The 22,289-nt window shown below is 39.5% G+C and overlaps 1 protein-coding gene across 1 annotated transcript in view; it reads left to right on the top strand.

Annotated features, from left to right (window-relative positions):
- Positions 1 to 22,289, top strand: part of IL1RAPL2 (interleukin 1 receptor accessory protein like 2) — a 371,598-nt gene that overhangs the window by 174,011 nt on the left and 175,298 nt on the right. The window contains exon 3 of the mRNA XM_071757741.1: positions 14,831 to 15,104. Coding sequence (XP_071613842.1) covers positions 14,831 to 15,104 — 274 coding nt within the window. The remainder of the gene's footprint in view (positions 1 to 14,830; positions 15,105 to 22,289) is intronic.

Below are 22,289 nucleotides of genomic sequence, written 5' to 3'. Positions count from 1 at the left end.
GGACCTTTAAATCTTCCTTAGTATCTTGGCATACACAAACTTAGCTTGAGGCATAAGAATGTGTTGCTTACTTTATGAAGAGTATTTACCTTTCTTCCTGGTTTTGCTGTACGTGTGATGTTGTCTTTAGAGTTTGTGAGGAGTTAAACACCTTTTGTCACCACTGCTACCTGAAGGTCAGTCAGCTCATGGGTAGGGCAGCCCTTTGAGGTGCTCTATGGCTTGAGCAGTGAATCTGAGCAGGTACCTACCAGGGTAGGAGCTGGAGAACCAGGCTGGGGACTTGGGGTTACCTTCATTGATTTTCTTACAAGTTTTCAGTGAAGTAACTGGATTTGGTAAACTGCTGAAATACAACCAGATGTTCAACTGTGCCTGGTCACCAATATTCCACATTTATATGTCATAGGATCACAATAGTGTATTGCTGAACTGTACTGGTATGGTGAAATATCTTGCAATTGTAGAAAACAAATGAAAACCAGCAGCTTGACAAATTGCCTACCTATTTAATGAATTAACAAAGAGTGCACTTATATACCCTCTCCTGGCAATACTAATTTTTTGTACAGCAGAAAAACTGCAGAGCATTCATAGAAGATTTTTTCCAATAATTAGTTACTTGAACTTAAAAAAGAAACATTTTTTAATAAAGAATAAAGGGAAACAGTCTCCATTTCCATTTTAAAAATGAAGAATAGATTCTAAACCTCAGAGTATTGTAGGTGTTTGACTCTTCTAGGGAATGGATACTTAATTATATTTGATGGTCTGGGCCTTAGAAACAGTAATTTCTTTACTACCATAAACAGTTCACCCAAAACTGTGATTAAAGGCTTAAGGAATGTGTAGTTAACTCATAAAAATATGTGCATAAATTTTGCTGATTCATTGCACTGTAAAGCACATCCTTATTTATTATTATAAATGAATCTCTAATGTAGCTCATGCAAAGTCTAAATGAGTGCCATTCTTTTTCATTAGGTAGCCCTTTAGAATCAATAATGTTTTCTTTAAGGGAAAGCTTTGGCTGTTACTAATTTAAATCTCATTAACTTTTGCCTTTTTTTTCCTAGGGTTCAATTGGAGCTACATTTTTCATTTTGATTTGAAGCTGCAGGCTACATGTAATTTCATTTAAAAACCCAAGGTAGGCAGGAATAATGTTGATTTAACAGTAATTTAGAGAACCAGAAATTCAGAATATTTTACCTGCAGCCTACACATTTAGAAGCAAATGGTCTTTGCAGCACAGAGTTTGGAGATGCATGGGAGTTTGAGAAATCCTTTCATAACTAATTTAAAGTCTGCATTGCCAGGTTGAAAGGCACTCTTTCCTGCACCTTATTATTTTGATTTTATATGCATCTATGTGCAGTGAAAATCTGTGAATATTCTTTAAGCTCAGGGCTATAACCCCAGTCCCCTCTGTCCATGCCTGTGTTCCCATGCCCGTTGGTTTGTGTCTAGCAGGGCACTGCTCTCCTTCCTCCCATCCTCCAGGTCTGGTGTCTGTGCTCTGTAGGGTGCCAGGACTGTTTTTGAATCTATGCAAATAGAAGCAAAGAAGTTCATGGCTCTTTAAGCCTGCTGAGCAGCCTCATCTCTTGTAACAAGAGGCTACTATACAGAGAAGGAGTCCAATAGCAACTGGGCTATTAGTGATGCTTTTGTTATCTCAAGTTTGTAGCTCATTAGTGAGGCTGTATTTATCTTTCTTACTGAAGACATGCTGATCTGTCCAAGGGAAGAGGGGAAAAAAACCAACAAAGTTCAGATTTTCATCATTTTGATGATATACTTTGGAATATTTAGTATAAGACAGTAGCAAAAAAAAAAAAAAAAAAAAAAAAAAGGTACTGTAATGGTTTATGCAATCCTGAGCACTCTGGAAATTGAAAACCTCACGCAGCTTTTCAAAATAGTGGCCTCATGTTATTCACTGCACATCAAAATTAACACATTACAAGCAGTGGTTATTTTCAATTATGTAAAATCATGAGAGTCTTCAGGAAGATTAAAATGAGATGTGTAATGTCTTAGAATTCTTAAAATTGACAACTTGACACAGCATGGTTTCAGATTATGTGAAATCTGGCATGAGGATATTTCTAATTCTGTTTGCAAAGCTTTTCAAATTCATCATGATGGAAATATTTACAATGAAGACATAATAATGTCTTTAATATGCAGATCATTCTAATTTCATTTATTACATTGTTAACCTCACAATGAAATGTCATTTATATCACAAGTGACACATGAAAAAATATGATTGCATTTGTGATACTCTTATTTTTAACTGAAATACAATAGTGTCTTCATCTTTGAAAATCTTTATCAGCAATTCCCTTAACATAGTTTGCATGACATCTGCATCTCTTTATTCCTAATTCAGCCCCCTTGTTCTGACACTCTCTCAGTGTTACCCTCCTTCTCCTTTCACACAGAGGGTTTCCTGCAGGGATGTGCTCCCAGGAGAATGGGATGCAGGGGTTGTCCAGGGCACACTGTGGGACCTGCACACCATCACCTGCTGGACTTTCTATCTCTTGAAAGCAAGAGTGATTTGTTGCCATCAAATTCTGCTTTAACCTTGAGAGCTGATTTAAAGTGGTTGAGTTTTTTTGTTTTGCTTTGGGTTTTTGGGTTTTTTTTTCTGTGCCCCAGAAACACGTGTTCTGCTGTCAGAGACCTCTCACTTCAATTCCTTCTGTGCAGCCCAAAATCCCTACCCTGAGGTCACATGCCTCCTGTGTGCTTTTTCCCCTCTGGCTGGGAACAGGCGTTTTCCTCTCCCTTCAGATGTAGAGCTGGACAGATGACAGTTCTGTCAGCTGAACTAAAAAATCTGGCGTTGTCAACTGAAAAAATAGTCAAGTCAAAATAATCATAAAATCGACTTGGCTGAATTAAACGGAACATTTTACGTTGGGAAATGCATCCACTTTTGACACCCTTTGTCGAAATTAATCCCCCCCTCCCATCCCCAGCTTCCCCATGAACAGTTTGCTGGATTCAACTTGGATTTAACAGGGGCAGTGAGGGAAGCAGGGGGGGAGCAGGGGGCAGGAGAGTCCCCAGCCCTGAGCCTGCAGAGAGGAGCAGGGGCAGCCCGGCTGCCCTGGGAAGGGACTGAAGTCCCCAGGGCAGTTGGAGCCCCTCAAACTCCTTGAGGTAACTGCAACCAAGCTTAGAAATGAGTCCTCTTTTGAAAAGATGGGGTTCATTGGAAATGAGCCCCCTCTTTGTGAAGATGGGTGGAAGAAGAAGGTATCCAGCTTTGTGTCTCCGTCCCGTCTTCCTAATCACTGTGTTCTGGCTCTGCTTAAGAATTTTAAGTACTGAATTTCCATGTTTTAAGACATGGTTTCCTAAGTGGAAAGCATATAAGTTTTCTTTGGGGTGATCCCTGCAGAAGGCAATCCAGGTGTAGCCATGACAGCACTATTTTGTATTAATAATTTTAAAATACTTGAACGCTTGTCCTCAAACTGTTAGACCAGTCAGGTCCCCAGGCTAGGAAAGTAAATGATGGCTGGGGATTAGGTCAGGAAACTGGGAGTGAGCAAGCAGCATGCTAGAAAAGGAACAGTCTCCATATTGCTTCCTGAGTGTTGAGTGACTGCAAATGTTGAGTGAGAGACATTAAATTTAAAAGTTACTCCAGTTATGTAATTTTTCCTGTTTTTCAGTAGGTCAGGTGGAAAACGTTATGATTTTTGGAGTACTTTTTTAACACTGAGCTGTGATGATTTCATAATGATGTGCTGATGGATGCTGGAGCTGCAGGATGGGTGTCCCAGCTGGAGGAGGAGGCCAAAGAAAAGCCCAAAGAAAAGCCTCAGGTGCCAAGGGCTCCCCAGCTCCCCTACTGCATCCCAGATCCCAACTCCCACTTCACCTGGCCTCAACCTGGAGCTCCAACATCTCCCCATCCTCTCCCCTCCCCTCTTGAGTTCTGCTCAGAGAAACAGGCAGCAGTGATTTGGGGCCATTGAGGGTGACAGGAGACCCATGAATAAAACACAGACCTGTTTGGTTTGTGCTGTTATGAGCTAACAATCTATTAGTAATGAAGTATTTGCAGTTAGTTGCTTTTGCTTACTAATAAATGAAAGGCTCCAGATGCCAGTTCTGTTCCTGGCTCATGAAGTTACAAGAGGAGTGTGAGGAAAAGGCTGGTTTGGGATCTCTCTGCTTTATGATGATTCTTGTTAGAAGACACCAAGTCACAGCTCTGAGACAACTCCAATGCTGCCTTCTCTGGGGCTCCAGGTGGCCACTGGCCTGGTCTGAGTCTCCTGAGTCAAGACTTGGGAAAGCAATGAAGTCCCCAGGAACATGTCCCTGTGGGCAGCTGCAGCCCTGGTGGTGACAAAATGCCCCACCAAGGAGCTGTCACCAGGACTGGGGAGGACCAAGAGCCTGGGAGTGGAGCAGAGCTGCTTTGCTGGTGACAGGGACAGCTCAGGGCCACCATTCGGAGTTGATCTGAAGGGGGTTTGGGCTTCTGGGGGGTCTGGCAGAAGGGAGGGGGCTGCAAAGGTGTGTATCTAAATAAATATGTAACTAAATAAATGTCCAGTGCTGCATTGCCACTTGCTGCTCTACCAGGAGAAATGTGTCTGCAGCACAGGTAGCTCCTCCAATGGTTCACTTTCCAATTATCCTTCATTTTTCTTTCTTACATGTAATTACAATAGCATGCAATGAGTATCAACTCTGTGTTTGTTTATTTCAAATAGAAACAAAAGTCTTAAGAACACTGTTTACTGTTTAAAAATATCTCATTTTGAAAGCACTTCATAATTCATCAGTTACAGATCCATTTTACTCAAATAACCCTCTAACAATTCTATTCATGGTTGTCCTATAAAAGCAAATGTTGTTTTGATTTGTGAGTGTTCATTTTACTGAAACAAAATTCAGTCAGGAGAGTTTCCTACTTAAATTCTGCTGCACACATGCAGCATAAATTAAAATAAGAGGAATTACAACCTAGGTTAGAGCATGGGTCACAACCTTTTCAAGCAGAGGGCCACATGTCATGCAAGTGGAAATGGTAACTGGCTCAGTGTAGCTGAAATTAACTGTGCAGATAGCAAGAGGAATAGCAAAGCAATTGTAAAGTGGAATGTCCAGATATCCAAAGGTAAATGTGTAGAGACAAAACAAATGACCAAAGCTGATAAGTTGTTGCAAATAAATTAAGATGAACTTGACTTGTTCCTTTCCATTCACGAGCATGCCCTGATTTAAAGTTGCATGTCCTCTTTTCTATATTTTAACACTGTGCTCATCAAGTAGTTTGCAAATGTCCAGTGCTCAAAACATTCATCCTACCTAATATATTTATGATGGGGAACTAGTTTTGTAAAGCGTCTGGTAATTTTCTGAGGGACTGACTGGATCTTTGTATGCTAGAAAATAAATGATTAATTGATACAGTAGAGAGTACAACCATACCTATGTGGGCATTTGTGTGAAAAACTCCCTTTATGTGTCTGTGAATTGTGACCAGCAAGGGCTGTGTCAGGAGCTGGACACAATCTGGAGTCAGGGAGGTTGGAAGAGGTTTTTGGAGGTGCAGGGTGGTGGCAGGGCTGGCTGTGCAGGCAAGGCAGATGTTAGGCAGACATGAGTTGCCTGTCACAAATGGGGACTTTGGACTACCAGAAATGTCCCTGCTGAGGTGTCCAGTGGATAATTGCTTAAACCTTTCACAAATACCATGTAGCTCATCCACAGGAATAATAACTGAGTCCTCTTGAGGTGGGATGGGATGCTCTCTCTAGGCTCTGTCATAGTCTTCACGCTCTCTTCTGTTGGTCAGTTGTCATCTACCACAAGTCAGATGTAAAAACCCTCACAGCAAACCTGTGGCACTCAAGGATTCCCCTCTGCAGGCAGCAAGGAAAATGAATTTAGCCTGGTGTATTGAACAGGGAATCCATTTTGCCAACATAATCCAAACTCAAGAGGACTGTGCTCTCAAAGCAGATAATCACACTCAAACTATCCACATACTTGAAAAACAGGTGAAAAATAAAATAATTGTGTGCATGTACACTGGTCCCTTTGCTCCATAGGGACCACAAAGTTAATAGAGTTTCATTCTGTTTAATATAAAATTCTTATTATTCACATCTCTTTTCTGCAATTCCCTCCTGGGAATAGCAAGCAGTGGATATAGAGTTTTCTAATTGTGTGATTACTTGTGACTGCAGCTACCTGATCTGGGATCTGGTTTGCAGTTGCTTTACCTTCAGTAACTTTATTCAAAAGGACTAATGAAAAGAGACTCATCAATTATTGAAATGACTTCAGCTTTGTTCCCAAAGTTTGCATGGTGCTAAAGACTTGAAAACAGAAGCATGTGAAAGTCTCTGTGGGGTAATGTGGTTGGCTGAAGGATATTAAAATCATCTCAGAGAGTGTCCCTAAAGGGCTCGTGTACAGTCAACACCACTAAAAATATTAATTGTGGATACCTTCAGGTGTGAAGCATATTTCCACTGTGTTGCTCATTACCTAAAATCTTTAGGAGAAAATTTTTGTTTATAAATTCAGTGGGATATTTCCTGTCTGTTTTACTCATGACTCAAATCAATTACTGTTCTCCCTTTTCCTATGTACAGTTTCTTCTTGTTTGTTTTTTTTTTTTCTATCTGATTTGTTTCATGGTAGCTCTGTGCACAAGTATCAGAAATGCTGGGTTTTCTCTTAGTGCTTTTCAGTCATTCATTGTCTTCCTTGGGAACCCGAAGAGCTAATAAAAATGGCAATATTAATTGTGAATGATATTAGAAAAAATATTTTTTACTCTTTCTGAAACTCTGAAAGTGGAAGCAGTTTCATCTGCTAGACTGTGTGAAAAAAAATATTGGTGTTCAGATGGGTTTCAGAGCTGGGTGAACAACTAACTTGCAGTCTTATTTACAGACTTTATTGAGTTTACACCTATGTTTGCACTGAGTTGTTGTGTGCCTGAATTGTTCATGGAATTTAAATTTTAGTATTTAGCAGGAAATTTTGTTACTTGTTCAGTCAAAAAATCTAGTGTAGTGTTATTTAACTGGTCTGGCCACTCCAATCTAAATCACCATACTTTTTGTTTAAAACAATGTTCCCTTGCTAGTAGGATAAAAAAAAAAAAAAAAAAAGTGCTATAATTCAATAACATTATTTCATGTCTGTTGTTGAAGAAATGTGGATTCAAATACAGATCCACAAACAAGAAAAGAGGTTCAGTTGTTCAGGTAACTTGTTCACTGCAGATCACCCACTTGGCTTTACCTCTGTGGGAGCAAAGGCAGAGGCTGGGCAGAAGCAGGAGCTTTTTACATGAATTTTCTTACAACTCCTCCAAACCTGCCTGCCCCAGGATGAGAGAGTGGTGAAGGGCAAGGACCAGGCAGTGCAGGAGGGGCTGAGAGGACAGGACAGGCTGGGGCACAGCCCTTATACCTTCATAAAATATAAAATAAAATATATAAAATATATATTAAATATATAAAATATAAAAAAGCATGAAGCCATGCAGTATAATTTCTTTATTGTTCATGTCCCGGTTCTACTGATGTTGATTTTCAAGGTGCCTCTTACATTGTTTTCTAACATGGTGACAGCCACAGAGAATCAAGGCGTTTACTCTGAATATTTAAAACCAAGCTGCTTTATAAGTTCCAATTTCTGCACTGTTTACTTCAACACAGACTCTTTAAAAACCTGCCAGATATTGAAATGATTAGGAGATCAAGGTCACCACACACTCATTTTTAGGGTAAATATGCAGCATTTTAAACAGTTACTTTAGTGCCCTCATCTTCTCTTTCTCTGTGCTCAGCAGAGAAATGGGCTCAAAGCAAAGAACACAGCTTTGGAAGGACACTTCAATTCAGGTCCATCTGTCTCCAGGAACATCTGACTTGGAAGAGACAGCAAAGAATACGATGAGACCAGAGATTTCCTTTCCATCACAAAATGTTTTTCAGAGCTCACTCTTTCCAGCAAAATCTAACCTGCCAGCTGTGATTTGCTCTTCTCTCCATCAGCAGGTGTTCCCAAAAGTCCCTGTGATAAGGTGCCACCTGAAAAGCTGGCTCTGACAAATGCCACAGGATGAAATGTCCCTGTCCAGTAACTTCTACTGACACTACTTTAGCATTTTTGTTCTCCAAGTATAATTTTTAGTCTTGACCTCATTAATATGTCATCGCTCCTGGAAGCTGAGAATTCCTTCAGGGTCCAAGCTGTTTTGTTTGGTTTGGGTTTTTTTCTGCCTGGAGACTTTTACAGATTGGTGATCTCCTAGCATGTTCTTTCTTCTGCATTTCCTACATAAAACTAAAGTGCTTCTGGCTCCATATGCATATGTAAGTCAGGACAGAGCAATCCATTGTTATTTGGACCTCTGGCAGTATGTATTTACAATTTGTTTGACCTCAATGGAAATTATGGGCATTTGGTTGAAACACTTGACATTTGAGTCGGGTTGTTTAGCTGTGGCTCCTAAGAAAAGCCAGTCAAAAGGAATGTAGCACATACAAGTCTTAGTGCCCCTCTTACAGAAATTTTAAGCTTGGACCAGCATTTAGAAAACAAAATCAGCCATTTTGTAAGGATAAGTAAAGGCATCTTTTTATTTATGAGCAAGATTTGGAGAAATGTTTATATGTAAGGGGTTTTTGTACTCATTTTATTTTGGAATTCTGGGATATTTGCACTTTGACATGTCTTTAAAGTCCCTAACTTTTTCATCATTACGTTTGGATGGGTCTAAATCTTCCTAGAAAACCTGTGGAAAATGGAGATCAAAGTAGAGAAATGGCAAAGTCTGGGTGTGATCCTCTTCGATGTCGTGTTTCTACAGCAAAGTAGTCTTGGTGACTGCTGAATCTGGCTATTACTGTGCTAGAAATGCATTATTTAGTTAAAGTTGTTAACAGGCTAGTAGGAGAAACATTGCAAAATTCACCCAGCCTGAATCATGATAAACTTGGTTAAGATGGTTTCCTAGGTGGTCTTTATCTATAACAGGTATGTTTTTTTTATTTCCACAGTCCTTCAGGTGACAGCTGTTTGATTTTTTTTTTCTCAAATGCAGTTTAAAAATATGAGCATAGTCAGAGCCAAAACCTAATGTTCACTTGACTCAAAGGGTGAAACCATAACTCACAGAAGAGAAATATCACAGATACTTTACCTGAACTTCCTTCTCCTTTCCTCCCTTCTTGCTATTTGAAATTGCCTTCCCTGCTGCTGGAGAAGACCATTGAAGTACCTTCTGAAGTACCACCAGCACAGGCTTCTTCATCTAGCTGTAAAATTGGATAACTTGCTCTCTGTGTCAGAGATACCAGCTCAGATGTCTGTTGGTGAAGTGGATTTTTATTAATAGTGATGAGATTGTCCTTTGGCCATTCAGTTTGGCCCTTCAGCTAAGCTGAGGGAGCTCTGCAAGCAAAAATTTTACCTTGCTTTGGAGGTGACATCCATGATTATGGAGAGTGCAGAGGGTGGTCTGTAGACTGGTTTGGTTGAAATGTGTTCTCTGGCCAGCAAATATTTCCCTGAATATTGGAGGATTTAAAGAATCACAGACTGTGGTAGGGGGTGGTGATGGCTCTCAGTTTTAGGTGGCAGGGAGGAGGCAGGGTGGCAGGGGATCATGTGTTGGGCTCAGGTGACAGGCAGGGTTCTTGGGGCACCATGGGGCTGTGGTGCTGGCAAGGTGCAGCAGAATTATCCTTGCACAGCCAGAGTTGTGAAACCAATTAGGTATGGTGAGCCTGATCTAACACCCTGACCCTTTGTGATGATCACCCCCAGACAAAGCTGTTAAAGGCATTACTCTGTTTGTTCAAGCAATTTGCCTGAAATTCATGGGCTGTAACTGAGTTCTCCCCTTTAAGAATCTCAAAAATTTGCATTCCTTTTTGGACTTCCTTAGTGGAGTGTATCTATTGTTCCTACATTTCTGCAAAGCCTGAGCATGATGGTTATCAGTCTTGACTCTGCTGTTCTGTGCTAATATATAAATAAAAATATAACTCCTGTATCAGACGAATTTTTGTTTTTTTCTATGTATTTACAGGCACAAATATTGGTTGCTTTTTTGCAGCATTAGCTTAATACATTAGCTAGTGTACTCTTTTTTTAATTATTTATTTGTAGATTATTTCAATGTTAAATGAGATTTTCAGGTAACAAGGTAAACAAACATGTTTAGCAATGCCATGATATGAATTGCTGTGGGTGACAGATTCCTAGAAAAATGATTGCAGGCAGATTCGCAATGCAAAAAATTATTTATATGACAGCAAGCAGAAAGACAAATTACTCAGAGACTATGTACATGTTCTTCTATAATTGCTCATAAATTATTATGGTTCATGTTAAATGCATCTACACAACTAGATTTATTTAAAATAAGTGTAATGGGAAATTACCAGGAAATGTTGGTTAAGGAGGTGCAGCACGCACTTCGGGTGACTGCTGACAGAAAAGTACAGTCACTTATTGTCAGCCAACTGAATCTATAATTTGCTTAATCATTTTGAAACCTTCATTTTCAATTCACTCTCTTCTTAGGCTGCAATAGCCTGGATAGGTAACTGAGATGGGCCCAGTGAGGCCCCACCATGATTATCTGCTGCTCTGTTTCTCTTCCCACAGGGCACCCATTGGGACTCTCCCACACCCATATAGGACTTTCACATACCTCAGCCCTTTTGTGTTCCAAGAAACAGGATTGAATTTATTTAGTTGGGTCAGAAGTTATGCTAATGGGGTGGAGGGACTGACAAGAGAGATAGGCAAACCTCTTTTCAGTAGGAAGCCGGGCTAGAAGTGGACGTTTCTGTATCCTGTCAATGCTCCAAATTTTTAAAAAATATTAATAATTTTCTTTATTGAAAGTGTCTAAAATGCACCCACTATAATAGGATTTATTTTGAATGTGCTTTCAAACAGGCGCTTACTAAGGGTCAGCTGATTATTGGGCAGCAGAGAAAAGACACATCTACATTTATTATATAAATGCCTCTTTCTAATGCCTTTATTCTTCTCTTCTTATCACTCTGATTATATCACATATTGAGAGCCAGCCCAACAAAAGTGACAGTGAACTTTGTTCTGGATAATGGAATGCTAAAGCCCACCTAAGCAGCTCCAGTGATTTGTAATGACAGCTTGGAGAATACTCCAAGTGAATCTAACAGTGCTCACGCTCCAGTGACTGGCAGTGCAGCAAGAGGAAAAATTCCAGCTTCCACGTGAGCGTGGGGAGCCTGACCTAGATTTTAGCCTCTGCAGCTTCATAAGAGGAAACAATCTTGACTGTGTATATAACAAGGAAAAAAGAGCATAGCAAAAAAAGAAAAAAGTAGTCCCCTGTTTGATTAGTGTTTCTTCAATAATTAAGATTTAGTCAAGGCACTCGGCAAGACTTCTCCCCTCTGCAGATATCACCAGCCCTGTAATGAATGGTTACTCCATTCCCTGGGTGCTCTCCTCTCAGTAATTCCCACCCCTTGGCACTCTGTGGGGGGCAGTGGGTGCAGGCAGGGGTGGGGGGCAGGCACCCTCCCCCTCTGCTGCCCTTGCTGTGTTGGGGTCACCCTTGCTGCTGGAATTCTTCCATTTGGGTGCTGTTAATTGGAAAAAGGTTTCTAATGTAAATCTCCTTTTCATCTCTTGAGGTGCAGGTGCTGGGCTGGGGTCAGGTCACTGTCCCTGGTGTCCCCACTGGGGTGCTGGCAGAGCCTGGCAGGGCACTGCTCCACTGGGAGCAGCTGGAGATGGGGTTTAGGCTCTCTAATTTACCATTCAAATGTGTTTCCTCTATTCCACTGTGCTTTACATACTCCAGCAGTTGTAGTTTTGAAGGTAGAATAGTAGAGAAATGCACACTAGAAAGGAAAATAAATTTCCAAATGAAAGTGGAAGATGAGGCAGATTGAATGGCACTGGGGGATGCCGAGTGTTCCTTTGAGCTGTGCTTTGACAAGTTGTTTGGTGTGATGTGGGAGAAATGTTGTTGGGAACAGAGGCTTTTTCTGCTTCCGAAGCCAGATTTCCATTTGGGTCAGTACCTAACTCTGTAACTCTTCCTATTTGTAACTGCTCTGTGAAATAAATGAAAAACTGGCACCTCTCTGCTTTACCCACAAGCTTTCAATGATGTGTGTCTGAATGTGAGTTATTCTTCGCTGTGGTTTAGCTGTGCTGAAGCAGCACAGGTTTGAAAGCATGAGAAGATATGACAGGATTAGTTTGATAAAATTAATTAGATCAGCTGCATTAGTTTGGATTTAAATTCAAGTTCTGAACACCCCTGTTCATTTCAGCTTACACTTCTGCTTAGGCTTTTGTGCCTTGCTAAAGCACAGGGAGCAGAGTGCCTTTGGGGATATGTGGATGTCCTGGGAGCAGGGATGAGCCATTTGGAGAGCTCAGCCTTGCCTGGCACATCCCTCACTGGGAGGGGGGATGAGCTCTGCTCTACTCTTTAATTGTAAACTCACGGCAGCCTAAAGAGAAGGACCTAAAAAACCCACAGAGCTTTGGTGAGGAAGCTCTGTATGGAGCCTGTTGATAGCCACACAATGTAAAAGCCCTCAGAGGCACCCAGATAAAACAATTTATGATGTCAGAACCAAGCTTTAATGTAAAAGTGGATTGGGTGGGTTTCTAGCACTGGGAGAGCTGGGTCCTTTTCCTTGCTGTACAGCTGGTGCCTGTGTCTGTGTAAGACTGTCACAGAGAGGGGGGAACGTGGTGTTTCCTGGGGTCCTGGCAGGAGAACAGTTGAACAACAGCATGAGGCTTGGGCCCTGGTGAAGGATGGTGAAAACCTGGAGGGGAGGCACTGAATACAAATACTTCATTACATGATTTTCATGCAGTGATTATCCAAACTTGCCCTGTTCTGTGTGCCACTAAGCTGTGGGAGGGAGACCACAGAGGAAGAAGTGATGCTGCAGCAGTGAAGAAAAGGGAAGCCAGTAAATTGCTGCTGGCCTTTCATTTTATATCATTAATGGTAGCTGTTAAAAGCAAGAGGCAAAAAGTTTGGATTTAAATCAGCAGGTTGTTTTCAGAAAAATGAGAATGGAGATGAGATTGAAGTTAACTGAAATTGTGTGTATGTTTTGGTTTTAAGGGTTGTTTTTTTTTGTTGTTGTTGTTGAAGTCAGTTGGTAGAACCATCTGCTGCCTTTGCATCTTCCCTGGGGGGTGGGTGGCAGAACCAGATCTGCACCACCTGGTGTGAAGGTGTTGTACCACCTCCCTTCACCTTTCAGTACCCTTTTGATAGTAGATACATTAAAAGCACAGGGTTTCCCTTCCCTCTTGAGCCCATGCTAGTTTTTTTTAACAAGTTTATTTTAGGACAAGATATTACATGGGGGTTGATGTAGTAGAGATGTATGAAAGCGGTCAGTGCCAACAGGTTTTAAACATGAGTGAGTTGCATGGTTCATGTGGTTGCAGTACAACTAAAGCAGTGAGGAAATTAACACCTTCCATGTATCACAGTTAGTTTTGAAGGATTCAAGAGAACCCTGAAAAAATTGTAGACATAGTTTAAAAGTAGTAAAAAATACTGAAAAAAAGGACTAGATCTGATATTCCACCATGTACAGAAAGTTTGGCTCACTACTTTTTTTTAGGGAGTAAATAAAAAAAAAAAATCACTTAATGAGTGAATTCTATTAATGATATATATGAAGAGTGTATGAAATATCTAACAGATATTGAGAATTGGTACTGTAATTGCAGAAGAGGCAACTTGAACCTTACTTGGTTAAATCTGAGGTAGCTACTTCAAGGATAATGGTGTTTCACATTCATGTAAATATGATCAATAAATTCTAAAACCTACAAATTTCATCAAGTCTATTATTTTGGGTTGTATATTTGCCTATTGATGATCTGCCTTTCCAGTCTTTTTCTTTGGTTCTGTTATTGGTTGATTTTCAGGCTTACAGTGTTTCCAGCATTAAAAAAGGTCTCTGATATGAGAGGGGACTTGCATGTTGATACGAATGCATGTTCTAGGGTTATTGCATTATATTGTGACTAAGACAGTTTGAAATAATGGAAGAAAAAAATTGTAGGGAGAAGTAATCTTTTTTTAAATTGGCTGACATATGCTAATTTTTGAAGTGAAGTATCAAGAAAACTTTCAAAGTTTTTGCTGAACAGAACATCAAAAAATCCCTTTTCGTATTTGCACAATTCCTGTATTAATCTTGATTGCAGAGGTAGCATGTTGTAATTGCACCCTGTTGTATATAATACACATCTCTGCAGTTTGTGTGGGCTGTAGGGAAAAAAAAACCCTACATGGAACTGCTTTGAAAAGAAAAGAATAACTGTCACATCTGTTATTTATTTTTTTAATATAACATAATTAGCAGAGAAAGATCAAAAAAGTCTTAAGGAATAAGATTGGGATCAGATGCCAATCTGCGTTTTCCTCCAACAAGGAATTAAAGAATTCAGAACTTGTTTAAAGGTGGAAGTAGTTAAGATGAAAACACCTGGTTTATTTGTTAAAGAATGAGTGTTTGGGAATGAAACATAATATTCTAAAGAAATGTAATTGAGCAGGCCCATCACTTGCTCATTCACATTTTCATGTGACTAAAAAAAGTGTGTAAAACCCTTTAATTGCCAATAGCTGCCTCAGATTTTTCATGTTGCTATAAAACAAGATTATTTTCTTTTGGTTAATTGCATTGCATTTCACAAGCTGCCTTTCACTATCTTGAAAAATATACCTGTATCTAATATTTCTTTATTATTGTTTTGCTTTCAGTTGATGGTTGCATTGACTGGTCAGTGGATCTCAAGACATACATGGCTTTGGCAGGTGAACCAGTCCGAGTGAAATGTGCCCTTTTCTACAGCTATATCAGAACTAATTATAGCATGGCCCAAAGCACAGGTCTTAGGCTTATGTGGTACAAGAACAAAGGAGATTTAGAAGAACCCATTATATTTTCTGAAGTTAGGATGAGCAAGGATGAAGATTCAATATGGTTTCACTCGGTTGAGTTGCAAGACAGTGGTTTCTACACCTGTGTTCTAAGGTGGGTATTGTGTTAAAGTCTAACTAAGAATGTATAGATTGTCTTGGTTTAAAAATATGTCTAAAATTATCTCTCAGGATCAAGATATTATTCCAGTTAATAGATACTAATTATTTTTATTCTTATAATTATACATCACATAATGATTTGTCTCAAAATTAGTTTCCCTAGTAATTATCCTTACTTTTTCCAATAGCTATAAATAACCTGTTTTTATGTTTGTTTTTTTAAGTCCAACATTTCCATGCTAATTCTCAAATTGCCACAAACCTTCAGAACTGGATACTTCTTAAATTGTGAAGTACTTCAGTTAAGTAATGCTTTTTTTTAAAAAAGCTTTGGGTTATTCAAGAGTTAGACATATTTTGAATTATTCTGATGGGGTTAGGCCATGGGGAGTTACATCTCTGGTTTTGAAGAAATGTTTATTTTAATATACAGTTATGACTTGTCATAAATTGAAACAGACCTTGTTTGTTAAGGCATTGAAATACATGTCTCAGAAGTGTTTTGGCACTGTTGGATGAGCCTTAAATTAAGTATGAGGTAGAGCTCGTGATTTCCATCATGTGGATGTTGATCTCAGCTCTATGCCTAAAATGAGAAGATAAAAAAGGAGGAGACTTTAAGAGTGAATGAATAAATATCCCTTAAATGATCCTGGTTTTAATTAAAAGTTTATATATGCTTTATATGATTCAGTTTTAAATGACTTAATTTCAGAGAATGGAGCTTTCCTCATCATTGTCTGCTGTTCCATACTGAAATTATACACAAATATGACAAATTCAGTATCAAATAGTTGCAGAAAAATGACAGCACAGTTTGGATCCCAGAATTTGCTCTCTCACCATCTCTCCTAAGTCATGCTGCCTTGTCTCAGCTGTCTCTACCCATTTTGATCCTGAAGAATGATACTAAAGTCAAAGACTGTGCTGTGGTGTGTGCTGGTTTGTACTGGGGACCAGCCTCCAGTTTAAATATCAGATGTGTCTGCCCAGCTCTCTGTTAAATGTGTTGCAGGCTCTGGAGTTAATGATCCTTTTCTTTGCTACCCTGGCACAGGTTGGTAAAATGTGAACTCCATGATTTTGAAATATTATGGGAAGACAGCAAATTACATGTTTCAAGGGAGCTGCACTCTTTTTCATATGAAGTAGCTGTTGTGATAATCAAATTACTAGTTTAACACTCTGGAAATTCTAACCTGAATCTGATTTGAACAATAAAGAATTGATCTTGGATCAAATTCTGAGACATACTTTTTCAAAACTCTTTGCTTATTTATATAACCAAGTAGTTTGGCTAATGAATGGGCAAGTTCTTAAATGATTCATGCTGTCTTGTAATTTTTAGATAAAAATTGTAAGGCATGACTTGTAAGGCATTACACAGCAGTAAGATTTTCCTTGTTGTGCAGTTTTTCTGCTTTGACTAGAACTTTCTTATATAATACAGATGGTTTTTGCCTTTTTCAGTTTTATTTTGGAGTGCAGAATGTTGTGTGTAGGGGTTACACATAAAAGACTTTATTTCTTCCTTTAATGAACTATTTTTTTTCTTAAAAAAATTTGCCAATTTATCCTTGCTGTTATTGTTTATGGAATCATGGGTGGCTTAAAATAGCTGAGAAAATAGCTATAGTAGTTTATTGTAGTTTCATTAAAATTGGGCTAGAAGTATTGTTCTGAGATATGTTCACACTTTTGTGGTAGATTGTCCACACCATTAACTGTGTAATTTCATCTTTATTAATCCTTTTTTTTTGGAGGGGGATAAGCAGATGTTTGTATTTTTTATTTTAGTCATTAACCAGGATCACCTGCATTGTGAGAATTAAGAGGTCACAAATGAGAGCAATAATTCTAGAATATTATTTTATTTTCTAGAAGCACTAACAATTTCTGTTACAAATGCCTTCTTTTGGGGACTAAATGGAGACTGGGAGAGAGAGCTCAAAGCAGTGGAAATGATGAGGTGACTCAATGAGTGTGCAGCCCTGGGTTTTGGGTTGCAGACATAACTGAGCTTTTTGGTTTGGTAGCTGAACAAAAATTGGGGAGGAAAATGCCTTTGATTCACAATTAATGTAGAACTTTTGAAGTTCTTCTCAGCAAAGCAGTTCTCATTTAGGTTCTCTAAGAGAAAATCAGAAGCAATGTGAATGTAAATGAATGTCTTTAAAGCTGCTCACCAAGGACATGGGGAGCCCTGGTGTGATTCCCTGTGCTGTCTGGAGGGTGAAAGCCCACATTGGGTTTTCCCAGTGGCCAGGGTGGGCCACTGCATTCAACCACTTCAAACCTCTTGCCCCAGAACCATTCTGTCTGGAATTCCCACTTATCTATGCAAAAGGTGCAAGGTTTTTTGATGTATTGCTAAGACAAAGTGGGAAGAAGAGGTCCCTATCCTAGAAGAAGGGAAGGGCATGGTCCCAAGTTGGAAAGATCTGTGGCAGAAAGGGAGTCAAACACCAGAGATTTTAGCAAGTTGTACATAAAGAATGTCACAGGCAATAGTGGGAGTTATGCTCCTTTGTTCTTCCCCAACTTATTAGTTTTTTCCCAATCAAAACAAGATGACAAATAAGAAAAATGTACAGGAAAAGTCATTTGCACATCTCACTGAACTTCCTACTCATTGAAAATGTTCTTAACAATTCTAAAAAAACCTCAACCCTCTTTCCCAAGTATCCACATTTTCTGGTCATTTGTGGGTATTTGTATTGTATAAAATTATATTGTATTGTATAAAGTATGAATATCTTAGAGGCACCTGGAAGGAATTCTTCATCTATTTCTTGAAAAGGGTGGGCATGAGCAGGTGAAGGGTAGGCTGATATTACAGTGATTTGGAGATGGGTGAAAAGTAAATGTCAGTGAATTAGTTCTTATACAGAATTTTTATTTCAATAATCATAACGTCTGGTTTGTAAATAGACACAGAATACTGAATGAAAATGAGGAATATTAGTGCAGCCTTAATGGAAGAGATCACTTCTCCAGCCTCAAGAGGTCTGATACCATCATTTAAATATTGCTTCTCCTTTATTAAGCAGATAGACATTGTTCCATAGGCAGGTGTGGGTGCCTTTGTATAATAGAAGGAAAAATGACAGACACTCAGATGCAAACCAAAATGTGATATTTTTCTCCAGTGTTAAGCGTGGCTGTAATATATTAAGGGGCCCTGATTCTAAAGAGTGCAGAGTTGAGCTATGTTAGTTAATCAGTGTGAATTCTGTGAATGATTCCAGGCCTTGTTCTCAAGGTGCCTTTTCTGTGCCAAATCCTATTATAACAGCAACATCCAGTGACAGCCAAAAGGGATCCTGGCTAATGGATAGATGTGTTTCATGGCAGTTCCCAGATAAATGTTGGGACATTTGTATGGTGACTTTACTGCCCAGTATAGGAAGGCTGCTTTCTGCAGGTTTCTTTGCTGCTCGGGCCCTGGATTTATCAGCAGTCTTCCAGCACCTGCCAGTGCTGCTTTCAGATAAAGCTATCAGTGTTTCTGTTACAGAGGGCTGATGTTCTGGGATTTTCACATCAGCACACTGGATCAAAGCATCTTCACTGAAGGATTCAGGGGTGAGAACACCAAAACCAAACATGGAAACTGAAACAGATCTAAATGCACAGGGTGATGGCCCTAAGTTCTGAGGCTGTAAGACAGTCATTTACAGATCATGTGCTGCTTTTGCTCTCTGAACAAGTAACATATTGGTTTTCTGTTAAAAGCCTCTATTTTTTAAGGAGAGAACAAGATCTGAGCCCACTTATATATTTGTAACCTGATGAGAGAAGATGAGCTAGGGAAGAAATCTCAGCTAAGTATAGCTGTACCCTTGCCCTCAGGAAGCAACTACTTCTAGAGCCCTTTCTGCTGACTGTGCCCACCTCCAAAATAAACTGAATGAGCAAGATTAGGAAAACATTAGTGCATAATTGCTGTTAATTAACTTGGTAAAATAAAATAATTCAGTTTCTCTAATGTGAATCAGGAGGGTAGAAAGTCTGAGCCTTGGGAGGGCACAGGGAAAGCAGGAAGCGGAGGTTTGTGGTCTCCAGACTCTCTGATGGAGCTAAGCCTCAATTTTTGTGCAGGATGTAGAATAACAGGGAATGAGGAGCTTGAATGCCTATGAGGTAATACATCTGCAGAGCTCTAATACCAGCATTTGATTCCAGAGAACTGCCAACAAATCAGGTTAGGAAATCAGGTTAGGAAATCTGTATATTCTTTTTCCTTTACTTTGTCCCTGTCTGCATGGTTCTTCATGGAGAGCAGCACTGTTATGGACATGCACAGAAGAATGAAGCCTTTGCTGAGCTATTGGTGAGATATTGAGATATTACTTTCTGAGGAGTAATAAAATAGACTGATAGTAGATTTTAAGCCTTCTGGCTTCTCAGTTTGTGGAGCACATGACCAGGAAATCAAAATCAGATTTAGACAGCCTGGAGGGGCTGTCAGTAAAACTTCATTTGCAGCATCACCTTTGTGCTCTCACTTCAGTGGGTATCAGGCAGAGCTGAGGAACTTGTTTCAAATGCCTACTGCTTGGAGTGCAGTGTGTCCCATCATCCCAGGAAAAGTTGCACCAGTTTTCTGAGTGTGGAAAGTATGGTTTCCAGGCAAATGGAAAGAATTGGTATTTTTCAGGTTGTAACAGAGACCAAACAGGAAATTTGGGCTAAGTCATGATGTAAAAATGTATAAGGTCACTTTCTCTACAGCCATTTCTCCTGGTTCTTGCAATATGTGTTTTAATACAGTCATTCATTTTATTGGTGGCAATATCTTCTTATTGCAGAATATTTAATTTTCAGGCGCTTTGGCTTTATTCAGTCCTCAGATGTGCATGAAAAAGGTGATTTTGTATCTCAAACCCCTTTGAACTCACTGCTGTTATTCCAGTTTAGTTTTAGAATGTCTCCTTCCATGTGCTTCACTGGCAAGTGGAGGTTTTTTTCCCCTACAGACATATTCTGAAAGTATCCAAAGATAATACTAATACTTTCTAGTGGACCACTGTCTTTAATCATGAGATGTGCAAGAGGACTGCATAGCTAATGGTGACACATTTCATAATTACCTCTCAGACATGCACATGAGTATGTGAGCAGATTTCATGGCATGTCTGTAGGAGCCAGCTAGACAGAAGCACTAAAAGCAAGTGCATGGATTCAGCTGGCATTAGTCTTCCCAGGCTCTGTATGACACTAACATGTCCCACACTAAAAGTGACTGAGTCTGTATAAACAATCCCAGTGATATATGGTATTCAATACTAGAATACAGTGGTAGAGCGGATCCAATATAAAGTCAGTATGATTAATGATGAAATAAAATTCAACTTACTGAGATATAATGTTTTGGCATTATCAAAATGCAGTGAAAGTAGAAACAGAATGCTTCTACTTTTCTATCTAAAATTGTGCAAAAACTGATGATGTTCTTGCAAATCATTTTGATGACATTGTCTTTGTTGAGAGAAATCAGTCCTATCTGTTCTTTTGACACTTACACTTGCAGAAAAACAATGATTTATTTCTTTTCCCTGTGCATTTCCACTTGCTCACTGTCCTTCTCTAAAGCTTTAGAAGAGAAAATATCCATCCTCTGTCTTTCTGAAAGCCAATGTTTACTGTTGATGAGAAGTTGCAGGAACAGTCAGGGCTTTAAGAAGAAATGCTCGTGTTGCTCTGTGGTTGGAGAGCATCCAGCAACACCCCTGTTGCAGCAGTGTGCACAAGAATGAGAATATTGCACATCCTTTGGTTTTCCTAATAGTAAAATCCCAGCTTTAGATACCTTTGCAGTGACTGACATGAATTCCTAGTCCCTACAGATTGTCATAGTGAAAGCTGTGTGTACTGCAGTGCATCAGTAGTGTTTCAGTCCACTGTCACTGGTTGCTCATGGAAGAAGTGTCTTCCCTGGTCAGGGGCTTCAATCCTTGTCTGTTGGGGAGAAAGGATTGAGTAGAGTGACTGCTTCCTCCTGCAGTCAGCTTGTGTATTGCCAGGATGTTATTCAGCCCTCCTCAGCCATCTCCTTGCCAACATGTCAGGGAGTTTCCATTTCCCTTCTGTCCTCCAAATAAAAAAGGAGCAGAACACAGGTATCCCTCCTGTCGAAACCTGCATCAAGCCAGCTGTAACTGGGAAGTGCCAACAGAGAGTGGTGTGTGTGTCCTGTGAGGGGACAGACAAATGAAAGGTTTCTTAGGAAACCCATCATGCCTAAAGCACAATGTGACAGAACCATGGGGAGTTAAACTGGTATTTGGTAAATGATCCTGGACAATAATTTCTTTTCTGTCAAGCACTTAAGGGCAGAAACAGCCAGGAGGACTCAGCTGCAGGACTCCAACATCTCTCATTGCAAATTGGCATAAGGACATTCACTTCATGATTTTTATGACTACATTCCTTTTATACTCTATGAGATAACAGGTTTATGTGCTCAGTTGCCCATATGCAAACTGAGACCAGGTCACCTTTCCTTGTTGCATTAATAAAATAAGGCTTGTATTTATGAAGTAGGGTGTGCTCCACAAGTTCTGTTCCCTGAGGGTCAGCACTGCAGATAGATCCAGTGGATATCCTGAATGTAACTTGTGTTTTGTATGCTAGGTGCCTACTAAGAAAAACATGGAGGAGTAGAAACACTAATTCACACACTGTGTGGTTTGGAAGAAATAAAGGAGAAAGTGTTCAGTGATCACAGAACGGGGGTATTGCAAATGCAAAATTATTGGAAGGGGATTTCTTAATATTTTCCTGGGAGCAGTTGTCCCTGTGCTTCATTTTTATGTTATTTGTAATGGGTCTTTTCAGTAATACAATAGAATTTAAAAGTAATATCCAGAGTTCTAATAGAAAATTATTAGGAAATAAATGAAAAGTGCTTCGTCATTTGCTGTTGCAAGCTTTGGAGCAACTTCCTGCCTTGTAATCCCTAAGGGCAAGGAAGAAATTTTTGCTTGAGACCAAACCCAGCCAATTACAGGATTGCTTCTGCTGGAACAGGGTAAGCTGAAAGTGATAGAGATCAGATAGTTCATGAACTTAAGTGTTATATGCTGAGATGACTTGGCATCCTTTTGGTTTCTATGTGCCTTCTGTGTTATGTTTTCATATATATTTATTTCTAATAATTAATGGTTCTGAAAAA

This window comes from Heliangelus exortis, chromosome 14 (assembly GCF_036169615.1).
Source record: "Heliangelus exortis chromosome 14, bHelExo1.hap1, whole genome shotgun sequence".
In the NCBI taxonomy this organism is placed as follows: Eukaryota; Metazoa; Chordata; class Aves; order Apodiformes; family Trochilidae; genus Heliangelus; species Heliangelus exortis.
This window is presented reverse-complemented; position numbering and strand designations above follow the sequence as displayed.